This window comes from Eschrichtius robustus, chromosome 14 (genome assembly GCF_028021215.1).
Source record: "Eschrichtius robustus isolate mEscRob2 chromosome 14, mEscRob2.pri, whole genome shotgun sequence".
In the NCBI taxonomy this organism is placed as follows: Eukaryota; Metazoa; Chordata; class Mammalia; order Artiodactyla; family Eschrichtiidae; genus Eschrichtius; species Eschrichtius robustus.
This window is the reverse complement of record NC_090837.1, coordinates 31,438,950-31,460,742: the sequence shown is the minus strand read 5'-3', so window position 1 is coordinate 31,460,742 and position 21,793 is coordinate 31,438,950. Positions and strand designations below refer to the sequence as shown.

Below are 21,793 nucleotides of genomic sequence, written 5' to 3'. Positions count from 1 at the left end.
GGTGTCTGCCCTCCTGGCACTTACCTTCGTGGGTGGACAACAGATGATGAACAGGAAGAAACACAGATAACATTAGGCCGTGGTAGGAGGTGGCGGGGAGGGGCAGGGCCTGGACTAGAGACTGGGGGTTGGGGGATGGCAAGGGGGGTGGCATTGTGTGCCTTCCAAGTTGTGTGATCGTGTGACTGTGAGCTCTGCAAAGAGCTGGGGAGAAGGGGGAGGCCATAACAGGTGAAAGGCCTCCAACCGCCTGGACCCTGTGGAAGCATCAGGGTGGCAGGGAAGGAGGGGGTAGCATGCAGGCCCTGGGGAGGACCTGGAAGAACTTCCTCTGTGTGATGCGGAGCCCCCTGGAGGGTATGAGTAGGGGGAGGTGGTCTGAGTTACTTATGAAAAGGGTAAGTCTGGGTGGAGCCTGGGCTATAGAGGGGAAGCAGGGCACCCAGGTGATGGGCTTACCTGTGTAAGTCTTACCTGTGGCTCCCTTGAGAGGGATGGAGGCGGGAGAGCCGCAGGTATTTGGACTTTGAGCTGACAGCACTGCATTGGCTGTGGCCTGGGATGCGGCGGGGAGGGAGCCAGGAATAACTCCTGGGTTTCTCCTGTACCCGCGTGTCTTCATGTTGACACCAGAGTGGAGTGGAGATGGGAAATGCAGGGCAGGCGAATGGGAAAAAAAACAGCGCACGGGTTTTATCTTTATTTTTTTTACATCTTTATCGGAGTATAATTGCTTTACAATGGTGTGCTAGTTTCTGCTTTATAACAAAGTGAATCAGCTATACATATATCCCCATATCCCCTCCCTCTTGCGTCTCCCTCCCATCCTCCCTATCCCACCCCTCTAGGTGGTCACAAAGCACTGAGCTGATCTCCCGGTTTTATCTTTAGAATCATGAGTCAAGACAGAATTTTAGGGACATTTGCGGGTATGTTATAATTCCCAGACAAATCACAATTATGACCCCACTAAAGTCTGTGTTCTTTGCAGGCAGTGTCTGTCTTACTGCCTAGATTGTGTCTTAGAGACTCGGGTTTAGGTCAGCGTTTGGTCTGAATCTAAAGGTTTAATTATCTGCAGAGATGACTTCGTTTATGGTGATGATTATGTAAGGAAAGATTGGGAGCAGGGTAAATGCTGAGAGCCTGCAATGAATAATCCATGCTCGTTTTTGGCTTCTGGATCCATAAGATCTGAACAGACATCTGGTGATAATTGTCTTGCGTGAGAATTTCCAGAGTCCCTGTGTCGTATCACACAGTTGTGGCCAGAAGCCGACAGGTAACTGTGCAGAAAGTTCACAGTATTGCAGAGCAGGGGTGGATGGACGACTCCATCCTTTCTGATGGACCTGGCTTCTCAATCTCCTCTGTCTGGCTTGTGTAGGATGAGTTGGATGAACTCCGTGCTGAAATGGAAGAGATGAGAGACAGTTACTTAGAGGAAGATGTTTACCAGCTGCAGGAGCTTCGGCGGGAACTGGACCGCGCCAATAAAAACTGCCGAATCCTGCAGTACCGCCTCAGGAAGGCTGAGCAGAAGAGCCTGAAGGTGGCAGAGACCGGGCAGGTGGATGGCGAGCTCATCCGAAGTCTGGAGCAGGACTTAAAGGTGAGTGAGCCGGGTGGATGGGACATGCCTTCCCCAAAGGAGCTGCTGGGAGTTTCTGTACAATTCCACAGATTTGCCTAGATTGTGTCTTAGAGATACAGGTTTCTGTACCATTTCTGTACGATTGCAGACCTGAAACGCAACCCTCAGAACCCACTTACACGAGGTTCTGTTAGTGTTTCTCTCTTTCAACAGAATTCAGCTTAAACATTCTTCATTCACGTGATGGTTTATAAGGTGTGTGTAGCCATATGGCTTTGGACCAAGACTTAAATCCCTCATATGAACTGGAATCTTAACCCCCCCCAAAAAAGAAAAGAAATTATAGTACTAGATGTTCAGTAAAAAAAGAATTAATACCTGCCCATTGATCTGACCGTTCTTTAGAAATTGTGCAGAAACTCCTTCTACAGATCTGGAATATTTTAAAGATTGATTTATCAATTCAGTTATAGTCAAAGACCACTTTTAAAAGTTGATCATAGTCACTTAACTTTTTTTTTTTTTTTTTTTTTTTGGTTATTTAAGTTTCTAGGATGCAGAAAACCTGAAAGTACTATAACCCAAGTAAGACTTGTAGTGGTGATTTAACTGAAAGAGAAATAGGATCATAACTTATTGTCTAAAGTGTCTTTGAGAATCATTGGTGGAAGTGGGAATGAGGTGAAGAAATCCCAGACTTTATTCCATTTGTCCTCTCCACCATGGCTTCTCTCCTGCCCCAATTATCAAATCATTTATCTAGAGATGAATTATGTATAATGTCCTAGTTATTGGACGAGTCCTTAGGAAATCTCATTTAGCCTTTCATTATGATAACAGGAAAAGAATCTTTGTAACTCTCAAATTTATAAACCACTAACAAAATGTCATTCAATGTGATATAAAGGTGATTTATATTTCTCTCACAAAAATCTCCTTCCTTATTTCCTTTTAGAAAGTAAAAATGTTTAACTGCCTTTAGCATTCAAATATTTTACCAGAGTAGACAATTTAAAACTTGACTACATGAAACATCTACTGCATACAGAATTACTTCATTTGTTTTTTTTAAGCAGGTAGGTTTTGTATTATTTTGGGGAACAGAAATGTTTATTTTTTTGATGATGATGGTGATGATTTTTAACTTGTCATTTAAAGCATGTGCTCCTGGGATATTGATATTCTAGAAGGAGCAGGGCCTTGCAAAGTGGCCTTTAATACAGATGAATGTCATATTTTCCCTTAATGTGGATTTCATGTTTCAAACTAATACCTTCCTCCTTTAAAACTAGGCTTGTTAGTATTGCCAGGATCTTTCCTTTTTGGTGTAATATAATATTCCTTAATGATTCTGCCTCTGAAGTTGTTTGGAGGTACCCTTAGCACACAGAAAGCTTCCCTTCCTGATGACGGTCTCTGTGGGTTGATGCAGGTGGCCAAAGATGTGTCGGTCAGGTTGCACCATGAACTTGAAACTGTGGAGGAAAAGAGAGCTAAAGCTGAAGATGAGAATGAAACTCTCCGACAGCAGATGATTGAAGTGGAAATATCCAAACAGGCCCTCCAAAACGAGCTGGAGAGACTGAAGGAGGTAAATCAGACATGGATGGGGATTTGCCCCTTGGGTTGAATTGTGAGGGACTTGGGACTCCAAGTGTCCTATTCTTACCATGGTCTAAGGCAGGGGTCGGCCAGCAATGGTTTGAATGGCCTGGGAACTAAGAATGGTTTTTACATTTTTCATAGCATTGTTGGGGGAAAAAAAAAAAACACACAGAAAATACACCTAAAAAAGCAAAGATGATGATGGTGTGACAGAGGCTGTGTTGCTTGCAAAGCCTGAAATATTTGCTCTCTGGCCCTTTACGGAAAAGGCTTGTTGAACCCTGCTCTAAAGCTATTTTTTATAATTTCCATTCCGATGAGCTGGCCATTAATTCCCTTTATGGGTCCAAGTGAGGTTTATTATTACTAGAATACAAAATAAGGCGGTAGCATTTTTCTCGAGAGCCTTCTCTTCCAGTGAGCTGGAAAATACGTTACACTTGTTCATTATCCTGTGTCAGCAGATGATGGGTGTGTGCTGCCTATGTCTGTCATTGAGCCAATATGATTTATTTATTTATTTAACATCTTTATTGGAGTATAATTGCTTTACAATGGTGTGTTAGTTTCTGCTGTATGACAAAGTGAATCAGCTATACATATACATACATCCCCATATCTCCTCCATCTTGCATCTCCCTCCCACCCTCCCCGTCCCACCCCTCTAGGTGGTCACAAAGCACCGAGCTGATCTCCCTGTGCTATGAGGCTGCTTCCCGCTAGCTATCTATTTTACATTTGGTAGTGTATATATGTCCATTCCACTCTCTCACTTCATCCCAGTTTACTCTTCCCCCTCCACGTATCCTCAAGTCCATTCTCTACATCTGTGTCTTTATTCCTATCCTGCTCCTAGGTTCTTCATAACCTTTTTTTTCTTTAGATTCCATATATATGTGTTAGCATATGGTATTTGTTTTTCTCTTTCTGACTTACTTCACTCTGTATGACAGACTCTAGGTCCATCCACCTCACTACAAATAACTCAATTTTGTTTCTTTTTATGGCTGAGTAATATTCCATTGTATATATTGCCACATCTTCTTTATCCATTCATCTGTCGATGGACACTTAAGTTGCTTCCATGTCCTGGCTATTGTAAACAGAGCTGCAATGAACATTTTGGTACATGACTCTTTTTGAATTATGGTTTTCTCAGGGTATATGCCCAGTAGTGGGATTGCTGGGTCATATGGTAGTTCTACTTTTACTTTTTTAAGGAACCTCCATAGTGTTCTCCATAGTGGCTGTATCAATTTACATTCCCACCAACAGTGCAAGAGGGTTCACTTTTTTTTAAATAAATTTATTTATTTTATTTATTTATTTTTGGCTGTGTTGGGTCTCCGTTGCTGTGCGCGGGCTTTCTCTAGTTGTGGCGAGTGGAGGCTACTCTTCGTTGCGGTGCACGGACTTCTCACTGAGGTGGCCTTTCTTGTTGGGGAGCACGGGCTCTAGGTGCGCGGGCCTCAGTAGTTGCGGCACATGGGCTTGGCCGTTGTGGCTCGTGGGCTCTAGAGCGCAGGATCAGTAGTTGTGGCACACGGGCTCAGCTGCTCTGCAGCATATGGGATCTTCCCAGACCAGGGCTCAAACCCGTGTTCCCTGCATTGGCAGGCGGACTCCTAACCACTGCACCACCAGGGAAGCCCAAGGGTTCCCTTTTTTCCATACCCTCTCCAGCATTTATTGTTTGTAGATTTTTTGATGATGGCCATTCTGACCTGTGTGAGGTGATACGTCATTGTAGTTTTGATTTGCATTTCTCTAATGATCAGTGATGTTGAGCATCCTTTCATGTGTTTGTTGGCAATCTGTATATCTTCTTTGGAGAAATGTCTCTTTAGGTCTTCTGCCCATTTTTGGATTGGGTTGTTTGTTTTTTTTTGATACTGAGCTGCATGAGCTGCTTGTAAATCTTGGAGATTAATCCTTTGTCAGTTGCTTCATTTGCAAATATTTTCTCCCATTCTGAGGGTTGTCTTTTCGTCTTGTTTATGGTTTCCTTTGCTGTGCAAAAGCTTTTAAGTTTCATTAGGTCCCATTTGTTTATTTTTGTTTTTATCTCCATTTCTCTAGGAGGTGGGTCAAAAAGGATCTTGCTGTGATTTATGTCATAGAGTGTTCTGCCTATGTTTTCCTCTAAGAGTTTTATAGTGTCTGGCCTTACATTTAGGTCTTTAATCCATTTTGAGTTTATTTTCGTGCATGGTGTTAGGGAGTGTTCTAATTTCATTCTTTTACATGTAGCTGTCCAGTTTTCCCAACACCAATTATTGAAGAGGCTGTCTTTTCTCCATTGTATATTCTTTCCCCCTTTATCAAAAATAAGGTGACCATATGTGCATGGGTTTATCTCTGGGCTTTCTCTCCTGTTCCATTGATCTATATTTCTGTTTTTGTGCCAGTACCAAACTGTCTTGATTACTGTAGCTTTGTAGTATAGTCTGAAGTCCAGGCGCCTGATTCCTCCAGCTCCGTTTTTCTTTCTCAAGATTGCTTTGGCTATTTGGGGTCTTTTATGTTTCCATACAAATTGTGAAAATTTTTGTTCTAGTTCTGTGAAAAATGCCATTGGTAGTTTGATAGGGATTGCATTGAATCTGTAGATTGCTTTGGGTAGTATAGTCATTTTCACAATGTTGATTCTTCCAATCCAAGAACATGGTATATCTCTCCATCTGTTTCTATCGTCTTTAATTTCTTTCATCAGTGTCTTATAATTTTCTGCATACAGGTTTTTTGTCTTCTTAGGTAGGTTTATTCCTAGGTATTTTATTCTTTTTGTTGCAATGGTAAATGGGAGTGTTTCCTTAATTTCTCTTTCAGATTTTTCATCATTAGTGTATAGGAATGCAAGAGATTTCTGTGCATTAATTTTGTATCTTGCTACTTTACCAAATTCATTGATTACCTCTAGTAGTTTTCTGGTAGAGTCTTTAGGATTCCCTATGTATAGTATCATGTCATCTGCAAACAGTGACAGTTTTACTTCTTCTTTTCTGATTTGGATTCCTTTTATTTCTTTTTCTTCTTTGATTGCTGTGGCTAACACTTCCAAAACTATGTTGAATAATAGTGGTGAGAGTGGGCAACCTTGTCTTGTTTCTGATCTTAGTGGAAATGGTTTCAGTTTTTCACCTTTGAGAACGATATAGCCAGTATGATTTAAACACAGATTTCTTTTAAATTTTAAGGAGCGAATGTGTTCTAGCAAAGCGGTCTAGACAGTGCATATGTATTTTTTTCATTTGCTCCAGTAATGCAAATCCTGTTTTGTTGTTGACTTCCATTATACAATTAAAGCTGAATGTTCTCTTGGAAAATACCTTGCCTATTGATGAAGTTAAGAACTGTTGGTGAGGGCTTTAAGATGATGGCTAAAGCCAGTGTGTTACCTGCCAACAGCCTCACTTAGCACTTTGTGGTTCCTTTGGGTTTGTTTCCTGATTCAGCCAGTCCTTGGTCATCCGTCCATCTGCCCTTCCACCCACACTTCACTCAGGCCCTGACTGGGCCCTGGGGGAGGCGGATGTGAATATGGCAGCACAGGTGCTGCCCTCAAGCTGTTTACTGATCTGACACATTATGGATTTGGGTAAATTCTGTGTATGTCGCCACTTCCGTGAAAGTGCTGCGTGTTCTATTTCTTCGTCCCTCATCACTGTCCCCTTTGTGAATACTCTGTGGGCTCTGTCCGGGTCACTGAGGGTGCCTGTAGCAGTGCCTGCCCTCGGGGGACATCGGGGACTCGCCGGGTGAATGGGGGATGAAGATGAGAGCGTGGAGCCGTGCCGAGCTTCACGGCGGAGGAGGGGGAACCCGGGCAGGTTTGTCCCCGTGGGTGACCCTCCTCTGGTTGTGATCTCACCTCTACACTTATGTGTTCTAATAACTTACTTCCATCTTTTCCCTTTGGTCCGAGTTTGCCAGGAGGTAGGCCGTAATGGTTCCTTTTCTCAAAATTTCCAGCTTGAGCCTGACCTTGAGGGTACAGACAACAACTTTGAAGTATATTTTATAAATTTTATATGCGTGTATGTTTTTATATAAATAGGTAAATTATACATACATAAGTAAATACATGTGTTGGAAGCGAGCAGGGATTCTTTTGCACACATTGAAATGGATTTGTGAAGGACCTGGCATCGGGTCACGAATAGTTCTTTGGGGTGAGAAATGATCACTGACATTGGCGGCCCAGGTTGGCTGTGAGGAAGCGGTGGGGCGCTGGCCCCTCCCTTTCTTTACAGCTTAAAATTACTCAGAAGGATTGCTCACTTGGGACACAATCATAGTATTTTACCTCCAGAGTCGCAGTCAGACTGGTGGGGCTGCATATTGACACCAAAGTTTTCAACGAAGCATGAACCTGAGAGTCTGAGGAGGGTTGGACGCTGGTGGACCATTCTGGAAGCAGAGAAGGATGAACCAGCCACACAGGGTTCAGAGGTGGCAGAGGAGATGCTTATCAGAAAATTCGAGCTGGGGTCTCCGTGAATGGGTCCTTTGTAGCAAAGCCAGAACAGACTTTCTTGTGGGTTTCGCTCTAGAGGGAGGATCATGTTTTCTCTGTCCTGAGCCGTACTGGTTATTGTTCAGCTCTGAAGTTTGGTAAGTGGACCATGCGCCACATTCTGAGAAAGGCCAGGGCAGTTTGTGCGTGTGTCTCCACGACAGGTGTGGTTGCAGATGTGTCTGTGCCCCTCGGAGGACAGTGACACGCTGCATCTCTGTGCCCCTCGGCTCTGTCGCTGGGGCTTCTCTCTGCAGCTGCAGACTGCTTTCAGCCGCCTGGTGGCCTCCTCCAGGGTGGGTTTCTGGTCACCCTTCAAACTCAGACTGTCCAGGAACAGACTTGTCACCTTTGCCCCCACCTGTACCTTCTTTTATCTTTCCCAGCTGTGTTAATGGTGTCACTGTCCTTTTAGTCACCCCGGCTTAAGTGATGGCAATTATCCTTACCCCTCCTGCTCCCCACCCTCAGTTGCCTGCTGCTCTGCTTTCACGGTCTTAAAATTCTTTCTCACTGGTACATGCTACATGGACGAAACTCGAAAATACACCAAGTGAAAGAAGCCAGACATATTGTGTGAGTCCATTTATAGGAAATGTTCAAATAGGTAAATCCATAGACAGAAAGCAGCTTAGTGGTTTTCAGGGACCGGGGGGAGGGAGAAAGGAGACTGACTGGGGTTTCCTTTTGGGGTGATGACAGTGTTTTGGAACTGGATGGAGGTGATGGTTGCACAACATTGTGAATGTACTAAATGCCACTGGATTGTACACTTTAAAATGGTTAATTTTAACCTCTTAAACATTTTGACTTTCTCTATCCACGCTTTCACTCATCTCTCAAATGAGTATTTGAGGGCAGACACTCTGTGGTCACCACATTAAAGGATGCACTACTTCTAGTCGTTCCCTTTTCTGTTTTACCTTCTGTATCCCCCAAATCCGACAGTGTTAATCCTGGGCTTAAACAAACAAACGTGCCTTGGCCCGGATTGTCTAGCCCTTTAGCATGACAACAGAGGTCCTTTCCCGCCTGGCCCATCCCTGTCTCCCAGCTGGGGTTCCCACCCCTTGGCAGGAAACCCTGCAGTGAACTAAAAGGCAGTTGAGAAGGATGAGAAGAGACAGGCCCTCTGGTGCTCTTGAACTGGTAGAGGTGTGTCTTGGAAAAGTCGCTTTCTCCACAGATAGATGAGACACTTAAAGAAGGCTGATAGTATTAACCCCTCTGGAATTGTCCCTTCTGGATAGCAGCTTCCTTGCTGGCTGGCTTCCTGTGCTGTTCACGCCACGTCCATGCACCCAAACCCCCATATACCACTTCACTTGTGCAAAGCTCAAAAATTTTTTGCCCTTTTCTTGGGGGCGTATATTTCTTCTAGTACTCTTTCTATGGTGGAATATCTCAAAAGGTTGAAAATAGTTAACCTTAGTTTAGTTTCAACTTCCTGAAGATTGCCCAAGTGCTTTCACTCAACTGTATTTCTTTCATTCTACTGAAAGGTTTTTTGAGTACATGCTAGACACAGATAATAACTAGCCAAGTTAGTTGACACTTGCAAGGGATAGAGGCATGTTTTAGATCACTCCTGGGAACTAGGGTTAGTGAATGGAGCCACAGGAACCAACTAGCTGTCAGATACCTCTTGGGAACATCTGTCATCACCATTCAGGACATGATACTGATTCCCTGGGTTTGGTTGAGACTCCTTGTGTGCCAAGTAAATGATCAGATTTTGTAACTTTGAGTGCTTGAGAGGAATTGTATATGCTCTAGTTTTGGGGTGAAGATGTTGAATCCATTAGACTGAAGACTTTCCAACTTGAACTATAACTCGCAACAGGAAGGACATTTTATACCATCACTGAATAAACAAATGGAAAGGTTTCACCAAAATGCTTATTTTTTTGCCGTGTAGGATGCGTTCTGATATTTTCAGTTCTATTTTTTTTTTGATGGTTGTAAGTTCAATCCATTACTAGATTGCCACAATTTGGAAAAAAAAAAAAGTATCAGATCATGTTAATTGTGTTGTTCATATTTTCTATATCCTTTATAGTTTTGTTTTGTCTGCTAAATACATCTCTTTAAGATGAAGATGTGTTAAAATCACCCATTATAATTCTACATTTAAATTTTCTTCTTGTAATCTGTCACTTTGCTTTTTAGATTTTGAATATGAATGCATAAAGATTTAGAACTTTTTTTTGTTGTGAGTTGTTGCCTTTATCATTTGATAATGACCTCTTTATTCTGATGTCTTGCTTTTTGCTGTAAAGCCTACTTTGTCTGCTTTTATCATCTATACCAAATTTCTTTTAGTTAGTATTTGCCTGGTATAGCTTTTTTTGTGATTCTGTAAGTTTTATTTTTTCTACACCATTATGTTTTAGGTGTATTTCTTCTGAATGAACTATAGCTACCTTTAAAAAGGAATCTGGGAATCTTTGTTTTAAACTTGTGAATTTAATCCAGTTACATTTATTGTGGTTATTAGTGTGTTTGAATTTATTTCTGTCTTTATATTTTATGCTCTCTATATTCCATGCCTTTTCTTTTTTTTAACATCTTTATTGGAGTATAATTTCTTCACAATGATGTGTTAGTTCCTACTTTATAACAAAGTGAACCAGCTATACATATACATATATCCCCGTATCTCCTCCCTCTTGCGTCTCTATCCCACCCTCCATGCCTTTTCTTTGTTTTTTCTATTTATTTTTTTAAGATTTTTTTTTTTTGATGACCATTTTTAAAGCCTTTACTGAATTTGTTACAATATTGCTTCAGTTTCATGTTTTGTTTTTTTGGCCACCAGGCATGTGGGATCTTAACTCCCCAGCCAGGGATCAAACCTGCACATGGTCCCCTGCATAGAACCACTGGACTGCCAGGCAAATCCCTCTATTTTTTAATGTTGATTTCTCTCTGAGTTTTTAATTCCCGTGTTCTCTCTCTTGGTTAGGAAGTTATACATTCTATTAGTATTATTTTAATGATCACTCTTACGTTTTTTTTGTTTTGTTTTTTTTAAATTTTATTTATTTATTTATTTATTTATGGCTGTGTTGGGTCTTCGTTTCTGTGCGAGGGCCTTCTCTAGTTGCGGCAAGTGGGGGCCACTCTTCATCGCGGTGTGTGGGCCTCTCACTATCACGGCCTCTCTTGTTGCGTAGCACAGGCTCCAGACACGCAGGCTCAGTGATTGTGGCTCACGGGCTTAGTTGCTCCGCGGTATATGGGATCTTCCCAGACCAGGGCTCGAACCCGTGTCCCCTGCATTGGCAGGCAGATTCTCAACCACTGCGCCACCAGGGAAGCCCGATTCTTACATTTTTTATAAATTTGTTTATTTATTTATTTTTGGCTGTGTTGGGTCTTCGTTTCTGTGCTAGGGCTTTCTCCAGTTGCGGCGAGCGGGGGCCACTCTTCATCGTGGTGCGCGGGCCTCTCACCATCGCGGCCTCTCTTGCTGTGGAGCACAGGCTCCAGACGCGCAGGGTCAGCAGTTGTGGCTCACGGGCCCGGTCGCTCCGCGGCATGTGGGATCTTCCCAGACCAGGGCTCGAACCCGTGTCCCCTGCATTGGCAGGCAGACTCTCAACCACTGCGCCACCAGGGAAGCCCCCCGATTCTTACATTTTTAACATGCATGTTTCTCAATGTCTAAAACTAATCACTATCTATATTCTTTTCCTGAATGATACAAGCATCTTAGAAAGCTTCAACTCCAACTCCTTTCATACTATTATTACCCAGTATTTCAGTTTCATCTTTTTAAAATCATCTCCCCACCTAAGCTGACTAATTTCATAGCTAATTCTTTTTTAGATTCATTTGCACATTTTCCAGTCTGTTATCATTGCTTCTTGAGTGTTGCTCCTTCTGAGTTCAGTTTCCTTCTCGCTGATCTATTAATACATCTTTTAATGGTTTATATCAGTAAATGATATTGTCTAAAATACTTTTATTTCATACTCAGTCTTGAAAGATATTTAGTTAGGCATAGAATTCTAACACTTTGAAGATAGTATTTTTATTATCTTTTGGCTCTATTTTGCTTATCAAGAGGTCTGCTGTTAGATAGTTCTCATTTTTGTAGATAATCTGTCTTTACTTCCTGGTTACTTTTATGCTTTTCTCTGCGTGTTTGGTATTCTGTAGTTTGAATCAAATGTATCTGGATTTATTTTTATTTTGCTCAACACTCATTGCCAATCTGAGTTTTTGTCTTTCATAAACTCTGAAAAATTCTCACTCTTTGAATAGTCTTCTGGAAACTATCTCTTTGAATCATGTTTCTTCCCCATCCTCTGTATTTCTTCTAGAATTCCTGTTAGTCTTATGTGGGCCTTATGTTGACCATTCTTATTCCATCTTCCATCTGCCATCTCACTTACCTGTTCTTTTTTTTTTTTTTTTTTTTAAGATATTTTTATTTTTATCTCTCTGTGCTACATTCTGGATAATTTCTTGTCCAAGTTACTAATTCTCTTCTTTACAAGAGAATTACAGTTTTATTCATCCACTAACTTTTCATTTCTAGAAGTTTTAAAAAGTTGCTTGTTCTTTTTCATAGTTTCTTCTTTCTTCATCATCTCATAGTTCTTGCTTTAAATCTTTAAACATTTTAAAATCAGTCTTTTTCGGTTCTGTTGAGTTCTTGATGTTACTAAGCCTTCAGTTTGTCTGATCTGGTGACTCTTACAGTGGATTTTATTACGAGTCCTTCTTAGTAGGAATTCCATGAAGTTTGTCGAAATGTCCTCCTAGGGAGCTTTTGTGTTGGTCTTTTCTGGAGGCCTTGGTGGTATCATTGGTCCAAATATAGTCCTTAATTTTTGGCTTGTGGAGTTGTGTACCAAATGGGTGTCAGTTGGACATTGAACTTGCATAGGCCTAGGGTATTTTCATATTTCAAAGGAGATTTTTTTCCACCACCCAGTGTCCTGAGCAGAAGCTTACCCTCCCCTCCTCGAGGGATTTTTAGTTTACTTCAGTGGGGGTGCATCTCCGCATTGGGTTGCCTTGGTGCATTGATCGAAGCCTCTTCTTACACCCCTGGCCTATTTCTGGTAACTCCCACCATCCCCTCCTGCCCCCCTTAACACATACCCTTGTGCTCATGGCTCTGGTTTCCAATCCCTTAGGCACTGCGGACACTAGGGAATTTTCCTTCTTTGTGCGTGTGAGTTCAGCTGTGTATAAATTTTTGCTTGTTATATTTTCTCTAGCATTCCTAGCTGTTTACTGGGGGGCGGGGCTCACGATAGCTCCCTGTGCCGTGTTGCCAAAACAGGATGTGACCCTTCTGGGGCCCCAGAGTAACCCCATGTGTCCTCTGTCTCCTGACCCAGCACTTCATCCCTGCCTCTTTCTGTGGCTCCCCGACCCCCGAAGACCTCAGAGCCTTTCCTTTTCATGGCTTCTCCACGTTGTGCCTCCTCCTCACTATCTTCTCTTGCAGTGGCTGCTGTAGCCTGAATGTCTGTGTTGACCCCAAATTCATGTTAAATCCTAATCCCCAATTAGATGCTGTGAGGAGGTGGAGCCTGTGGGAGGTGATTAGGTCATGAGGGCAGAGCGTCTCCCACTTCACAAGGATTAGTGTCCCCCTAAGAGGGACCCCATACAAGCACCCTCATTCCATCTATCATGTGAGGACACACTGGGACCTGGCCGTCTATGAACCAGGAAGCGGGTCCTCACCAGACAAGGAATCTGCCAGCATCTTGATCTTAGATTTCTCAGCCTCCAGGACTGTGGGAAATGATGTCTGTTCTTTAAGCCCCCCAGTCTCTGGTATTTTGTCAGAGCAGCCTGAATGGATTAAGACAGTCTTTCTACTTTTTTCTCACCCAGTGGGTGAGGACTTTTTTCTGTGTGTCATTATATTCAAACTATCAGGTGTCCATAATGTCTGGAAACAAAGGTGTACAAACATAGTAAATGGCTTTATTGCTGTCATGCTACACTTTAATAGCATTGTCTGTGATTTCAGAGTTTATGGTCCCCCTTGTAAGAAAAAGATGTGTGTGGGTGAGTCGGTGTGAAGCATGTAGGGGCAGAGTCCTCATGCCTGGGCGCCTCCCGGGCCCTGACCAGGTTGTCATCGGCTGCCGTGGAGTCCCTCAGGCCTCGGCCCTGGCCGGTCAGCAGTGGACAGAAGGACGGGCAGGCCGGGTGGATGAGGCAGCCATCCTATGTGGGAGCCTGGCGGGCTCTGTGGGCGCCTCAGGGAACACGCAGCACCTGCTCTACTTTGCTGACCTGAGTTTGGAGGGAGGGTGACAAGCTAGAGAGCAGGATGGGGAGAGCAGTCCGGTGTCCTGAGTGGTCTCGGTTATGTGCCTGCTAACTTAATAACGAGGTGACATGGGAAGGAGTGGGAGCAGGAAGAACTGGAGGTGTCTGGTTAAGTCCTTTTCCCAAACGCTGAAACATGAGTCTGGGGGGGGGTGTGTGCGTGTGCATATTCATGTGTGTGTGCATGTGCATGCAGTGTCAACACAGGGATCTGGAGGGAAACGGCCTTTGTGTGTCCTGCACACACCCCGAGGGCAGGGGTACGATTGGACTAGAGCCCCATCAACCAAGGGAATGACCCCCAAGGCCGGGAGATGCAGAGCTCAGGGGCCCGGAGGGTGAGGAGCAGGGCAGGAAGCACAGGAGGCCTTGGCAGGAACAGCTTTAAATGCTTCAGCCATGGGGCTTCCCTGGTGGTGTAGTGGTTAAGAATCCAACTGCCAGTGCAGGGGACACGGGTTCGATCCCTGGTTCGGGAAGATCCCACATGCTGTGGAGCAGCTAAGCCCGTGTGCCACAACTACTGAGCCCACGTGCCTAGAGCCCGTGCTCTGCAACAAGAGAAGCCACCACAAGAAGCCCACGCACCGCAACGAAGAGTAGCCCCCGCTCTCCACAACTAGACAAAGCCCGCGCGCAGCAACAAAGACCCAACACAGCCAAAAAAATTTAAAAATAAAATAAAATGCTTCAGCTGTAAATGGCACAGTTTTGGTGTCTGGGAAGAAGGGGAGTGTGTGTGCAGTTAAACAACCATAAATAGCACTAATGGCTGATTCACTGTTGTTGGAAGGGATGGGCGAGAGCCTGTCGAGCGCTGTGCTGGTGCCCGGAACCCGGCCCTGGAGCCATTTCTTGTGGAAATCAAGGTGGAATCATATCAAGGTTTTCTACGAGGCTAGTGAAGGTTGGGCGGCCCCCTCACCGCGGGTCCTGGCCAGGCTGGGACTTACCCACGCCTCTGACCCAGCAACCCTCCCCTCTCCTCTGTCCTCCAGACCTTGGCCCAAGCCCCACCTCCTTCTTTGCTGTGAACTTGGAAGGAGGAGGCCGGTGGGCAGGTGGGCACTGGAGGGGTGGAGGGGAGCTCTGTGCAGACGCCTGGACGGGGGGGCCACTGGGGAAGCTGCCGGAGGAGGAGTGGGTCCAGGAGGAAGGGCATCTGCCTCTTGCCCTGACCCACTAATGCTTCTCTATAAAATTAATTTCTACTTTTGGAAGTATTCATTAAGCTGCTGCTTTCATCTCTACTGAGAAAATTATAGGAAGAAGGAGGGCAGAATTCACCTTTAGAGCGAGCATAGCCCTCTCAGCCCTCCTCACCCCTGCTCCCCCCGGACTGTACCTGGAGTCCCACCTCTCCTAGTGACATGCAGCCCATCCTTTAAGATTCTCCCAGAAATGCCATCTCCTTCTTGAAGCCTTCCCCAGCACTCTTTTTCTGAACTCTTTCATGAGGCCCTTGCAGATTCTCATGCAGTTGTAAGAAATAATACAGAAAGGTCCCATGTACCCTTTACCCTGTTTCCCCCAAGTTTTTGTTTGTTTTGGTTTTTTGGCCGCACTGCCGGTCGTGCAGGATCTTAGTTCCCTAACCAGGGATCGAACCTGTGTCCCCTTTGCATGATCGAACTCATGCAAAGTGCAGAGTCTTAACCACTGGACCACCAGGTAAGTCCCTCCCCCAAGTTTTATTAGGTAATATAAAACTCTGGTATGATCTCACAACTAGGATATCACATTGGTTCAGTCAAGCTACAGAACGGTCCCATCACCACAGGAATCCCTCACGTTGATCTTTTAGGCCGCACCCGCTTCCCTCCTGTCCCAGCTCCCATCCCGCACCCCTGCACCCACTGCTCTGGTCTCCGTTTCTATAATTGTGTCATTTCAAGAATATGACAAATGGAGTCACAGTGTGTGTAACCTTTGGGGACTGGCTTTTTTCACTCAGCATCATTCTCTGGAGATCTGCCCAGGTTGTGGACACATCTGTGGTCTGTGCTTTTTTTTTTTAATTAAACTTTTTTAAAATTTATTTTTCGCTGTGTCAGGTCTTTATGTGGGCTTTCTTTAGTTGTGGCAAGCAGGGGCTCGTCTTCATTGCGGAGCGTGGGCTTCTCACTGCGGTGGCTTCTCTTGTTGTGGCTCGCGGGCTCTAGGCGTGCGGGCTCAGTAGTTGTGGCGCACAGGCTTAGTTGCTCCGCAGCATGTGGGATCCTCCTGGACCAGGGCTCAAACCCGTGTCCCCTGCATTGGCAGGTGGATTCTTAACCACTGAGTCACTAAAGAAGTCCCCTTTTTTTTTTAAATTTATTTTTGGTTGCACTGGGTCTTTGTTGCTGCGTGTGGGCTTTCTCTAGTTGCGACAAGCGAGGGCTACTCTTTGTTGCGGTGCGCGGGCTTCTCATTGTGGTGGCTTCTCTTGTTGTGGAGCACAGACCCTAGGTGTGGGGGCTTCAGTAGTTGCAGCACGTGGGCTCAGTAGTTGTGGCTCGCAGGCTCAGTAGTTGTGGCGTACAGGCTTAGTTGCTCCGCAGCATGTGGAATCTTCCTGGACCAGGGCTTAAACCTGTGTCCCCTGCATTGGCAGGCAGATTCTTAAGCACTGCTCTACCAGAGAAGTCCAGTGCCTTTTTATAGCTGAGGAGTGGTCCACGGTGACCATGCACCACAGGGGGCTTAACCAGTCTGGTTGAAGGACATCTGGGTCGTTTCCAGGTTAAGGCTATTATGAATAAAGTTGCCGCGAACGTCTATGTGCAGGTTTTTGTGGGAACATCAGCCTTCATTTCTCTGGGGTAAATGCTCAGTTCCTGGGTCATATGGTAGTTGCATATTTCTTTTTCTTTCTTTTTTTTTTTAAGAAAGTGCCCAACTATTTTCCAGAGTGGCTGCACCATTTAATGTTCTCACCAGGCATGCACAAGTGCTCCATTGCTCTGCATCCTCACTGGCATTTGGTGTTGTCACTTCTTCATTTTGGCCATTCTGATAGGAGATATCTCTTTGTGGTTTTAATGTGCATTTCCCTAATGGCTAATGATGTTAGATATATTTTCATGTCATATTTGCCACCTGTATGTCCTCTTTGGTGTCTTCATGTCTTTTGCCCATTTTCTTTTTTTTTTAAATTAAGTATTTATTTATTTATTTATTTATTTATGGCTGTGTTGGGTCTTCGTTTCTGTGCGAGGGCTTTCTCCAGTTGTGGCAAGCTGGGGCCACTCTTCATTGCAGTGCGCGGGCCTCTCACTATTGCGGCCTCTCTTGTTGCGTAGCACAGGCTCCAGACGCGCAGGCTCAGTACTTGTGGCTCACAGGCCTAGTTGCTCCGCGGCATGTGGGATCTTCCCAGACCAGGGCTCGAACCCGTGTCCCCTGCATTAGCAGGCAGATTCTCAACCACTGCGCCACCAGGGGAGCCCTCTTTTGCCCATTTTCTAATTAGATTGCTTATTTTACTGTTGTGTGTTTTTTTTTTTTAACTGCTGAGTTTTGAGAGTTCTTCTAGATACTTGGTCAGATAAATGGTTTACAAGTATTTTCTCCCACTCTGCAGTTTGTCTTCCATCCTTTCAGCAGGGTCTTTCCCAGGGCAAGTGTTTTTAATTTTGATGAAGTTCAATTTATAAATATTTCCTTTTATGGTATCAATTCTCAGAGCTCTTTGCCTAGACCTAGATTCTGAATATTTTCTCCTGTGTTTTTTTTCGAGCGGGGGTAAGTTTTACAGTTTTACGTTTTACATTTCAATCCATGGTGTCCATTTTGAGTTCATTTTTGTACCAGGTGTGAGACTCAGGTCAAGGTTCATTTTTTGCCTATGGGCCTCCAGTTCTGGCACCATTTCTTGAAAAAGGCTATCTTTGCTCCATTGAGTTACTTTTGTACCTTTGTCGGAAATCAGGGGATGTATGTGTGTAGGTCTATTTCTGGGTGCAGTTCTGCTCTGTTGATCTCTGCCCACACAGCCTCGATTACTCAGCTGTATAAATCTCGAAAGTGCTTCCTTGGTAGGTGTCTACTCCAACCCACAGTTTGAGGGTCTCACGGGATCCCTCAGTGGCATTTCGGACCTCACATCTCTGACTTATCGGGTATATATGTGTGTCTGCATGTCCTTGCCCTTATCAATCACTCAGTAAATATTTGTTGAGTCAGTGAAGGTTTTGTCATCTTTATCTTTCCTTGAGAAAGAGCTATAACATTATCTTAAAATCTCTTGGCGGGGAATTTCTGACTCTGTAAGTGATTGCCTCAGGACAGTTCATACAGACCTGAGATTCCAGTTGAGGTCAAGTATTAATATTTTGATGATGACTGAGGGCCATCAGATCGCCCTGTTTGGTTAGCTCTGAGGTTCGGGGAGGGTCCCTCGCTGGGGTCGTGCCACACCCGGTTGTCCCTGTGAGCGGGCAGCCTTCTCTCTGCCTGTTTCCTGTATCCCTGTGGGCACCCAGGTGGCCTTTCAGGCAGAAGCAGCGATGCTATGTGAGCGGCCATCAGCTTCAGGCCACACTCACTCCCCCCAGAGATGTAAGACCCAGCCCTTCCTCTGCCCTCAGCATGGTCTGTCCTGGCACGTGGGACTCTTTTATACTGTGGAGGGCGGCTGTCAGCCTGTCATCTGCTGTTGAAATAAGGAGCTTGTGAATTTCAGTGACACAGACACCACCGTTCAGGTGGCTTTTCTTAAAAAATAATTAGGGGGCTTCCCTGGTGGCGCAGTGGTTGAGAGTCTGCCTGCCGATGCAGGGGACACGGGTTCGAGCCCTGGTCTGGGAAGATCCCACATGCCGCGGAGCGACTAGGCCCGTGAGCCACAGCTACTGAGCCTGTGCGTCTGGAGTCTGTGCCCCACAACAAGAGAGGCCGCGATAGTGAGAGGCCCGCGCACCGCGATGAAGAGTGGCCCCCACTTGCCGCAACTAGAGAAAGCCCTCGCACAGAAACGAAGACCCAACACAGCCATAAATAAATAAACAAATAAATAAAAATTAAAAAAAAAATAATTAAAATGTAGCCAGAGGAACTTCCCTGGCGGTCCAGTGGGAAAGACTCCGCGGCTCCACTGCAGGGGGCACAGGCTCCACCCCCTGATCAGGGAACTAAGATCCCGCATGCTTCACGGCACGACCAAAAAATATATATATATGTAGCCATAGCACGTATTTCTGGATAATTTAAACTCCACTAGACGGCTAACTGCATCCAGTTTGTGCTGCGGGAATAAATAACAAACACTTCTCTTTTCAAAATTTACATTTGATGCTGGGGGGGTGGTCTGTCAAATTTATACACTGTACGTGGTGTTAGTGACGTCGTATGATTTGGATAACTTTTATCCTCAAATGCAGAATCAAGAGTCAGAGAAATAGAAATGCTTAGAAGATGCTGTCTGGTATGACTGTTTCCCGAGTACACTTTCTTGGCATTTCTCTGACTCAAGTGAGAACCATCAGACATTGAGTGGTATGATCATGAGCCAAAGAAGCTGTTTTCATTTTTCCCCTGCAGTCGTCAGGAATTATTCAGCATTGAAAAGACGCCAAGTTATATATATAGTTACGCATCTGTGCAGAATGTCTTGCTTTTGAGCAGTTGATTGCCAGCATTTGAATCCCTGACATAAGGATGCGCCTGGGAGAAATGAGAGAGAGACCTTGAGCCTCCAGGGTGCTTCGCCCTGGGTTGGTCAGTTCCTGCGCTGAGAGAAGACTTGTGTGGGAGGCTTGGTTCTCATTTGTCCCCCAGCATCACAGATGTTCTTTTTTGTGACCCACAGCAGGTTGACTGGGACAAGGGAATGTCCAAAACACGGAAGCATTCATCAGATGGTTGGTGTTTGAGCATAGATGCTCTTCATCTTTGGATGCTGGGAGCTGGTCGCCCAGGCAAAGCTGTATTTACTCACCAAGCCCATGCTTGATGAGTGGATGATTTAACCCTGAACAGCTGGAGTAGCCTCTTGTTGGCTGTTTCCCGTCTCACGCGGCTTCCCCTCTTCCGGCTGGAGGTCTCACCATAGTCTGAGCAGGGCTGGGAGCCGGAGGGGGCTGTTTGGGGGAAATCAGGGGTGGGACGTTGCGGCACCGGGTACCGTTTCTATACCCCCCGCCCCAGGGACTATTGGTCAAGGCGCTGGGAGGGGGCTGTGAAGAGGCTTGTGGATGTTCCATCATCTGTGCTTATTTACGCGGATTAGCAACAATGTTTTTCATGAGTGAAACAAAGTCACTTCTGAAAAATCCTCCATTATTTTTGTGACTCCTAGGAAACAGGACAGTTTAAAGTTGATGTAATTTTATGCAACAGGTGCCTGTCTGTCTGGGTCTAATGCACGTGTTTACAACACTCTTAATGGTCGAGAGCTTTTCACGCTCCTCCCGGAGGAGTCGGAGGAACTTCTCTGGGTGAAATGAGATGCTTTCCTTCTGGCCAACTGAGTCCGTGGTTGGGCCTCTCGCTTCCTTTTCAACTTTGAAGTGTCGCTGGGAGTTTCTTGTTGTTTCCAAGGGTTCTCTTGTGTAGGGTTTGGGTTTGGATTTATTTTTAAACCAGGTAACTCACAGGGTCACTAAGTGATGGGGCCCAGGTGTCGCATAACCCTCACATTGTCGTATAACATTGCACATTGGGATTGCCCGACGAATCACTGCTGAGCCATCGCTCGGAGATGGTTTCTCAGCCTCGGCTCTGCGGGTGTTTTGGGCTGGATAACTCTGCCGCGGGAGGCCACTCTGTGCCCTGTAGGATGCGTAACAGCATCTCTGGTCTCCACCCACTGGATGCCAGGAACAACCCTCCATTTGTGCCAGTGTCTATGGGGAGGGGCCCCAAGTCACCCCCAGTTGAGCACCACCGGCTGGGGGAGAGACACCACGTGCACAGGCTGGCCGGATATCTCTCCCCCCAGCTCCCCTGGAGCTTCCGAGGGAAGCATCCCTGCGACCAGATGGGCGTGTGGTGCTGTCCACGTGCCCCTGGCCTTGACAGCGGAGTCCTGTTCTTCCTCTCGAGGGAGGGATGGTTTGACATGATTGTGAGGAGCTGCATAGGTTGTTCTGGTACCTCCGGAAGCCTTCTCATCTCCCTTCTCGCTCTGTACGGGCTCGCATCCCCCTCCTGAGCCACCCCAGTGACGTCTGAGCTCAGCTAATTATTAGATTTTCCCAGGGGCAGGCTGGTGACACGATGTGCAGAAAGCAGACACTGCTCGTTCGCCTTTGCTCTCAACCTCTTGACAAACATCTTCAGAGGTGCCCTTTGAAATGGGAGGGGAGGGTAGACGTTTGGGTCTTTCAATGCAGGAGGATTAGAGACCAGCAGCGCTCAGAGCAGGGAATAAGGTGCGCCCTGCTCCTCGGCTTTTATTAGGAGGTGAAAGGGGTCTTGTAAACCCGTGCCGAGGACGAGCCCTTGAGCCTTGTGACACTCGCCCCCAGCTGCCTGGTAGAAGAATCCCTGGGGAGGTTACAAACCCGGATGCCAGGCCACCCCCTGGCCAGTTGCATCAGAACATCTGGGGGTGGGACCCAGGCGTCTGAGGGGTTTGTTTTATTCTGTTTCTCAGGCATCTGTGTTTTGTAAAACTTCCCGGTGCTTTTAGATCAGCTGCCATCACTGCCCTGAGAGGATGTTGCGTCTGGAGCAACTCTGTAATTGTAGCTAAATAGTTCCCACCTAGGAGTGGAGCTGTGGGTTGGTGAGATTAACAAAGGGTAAAATAAGAGTTTGCAGGATAGGCGTTTGGGGAAGAGGAAGCCTTG

The 21,793-nt window shown here is 45.5% G+C and overlaps 1 protein-coding gene across 2 annotated transcripts in view; it reads left to right on the top strand.

Annotated features, from left to right (window-relative positions):
* The window catches only part of MTCL1 (microtubule crosslinking factor 1), a 125,646-nt gene that overhangs the window by 9,331 nt on the left and 94,522 nt on the right, over window positions 1-21,793 (top strand). For both annotated transcript variants that reach the window (XM_068562770.1, XM_068562769.1), the window contains exons 2-3: window positions 1,388-1,612; window positions 3,027-3,185. In XM_068562770.1, coding sequence (XP_068418871.1) covers window positions 1,388-1,612; window positions 3,027-3,185 — 384 coding nt within the window. The remainder of the gene's footprint in view (window positions 1-1,387; window positions 1,613-3,026; window positions 3,186-21,793) is intronic.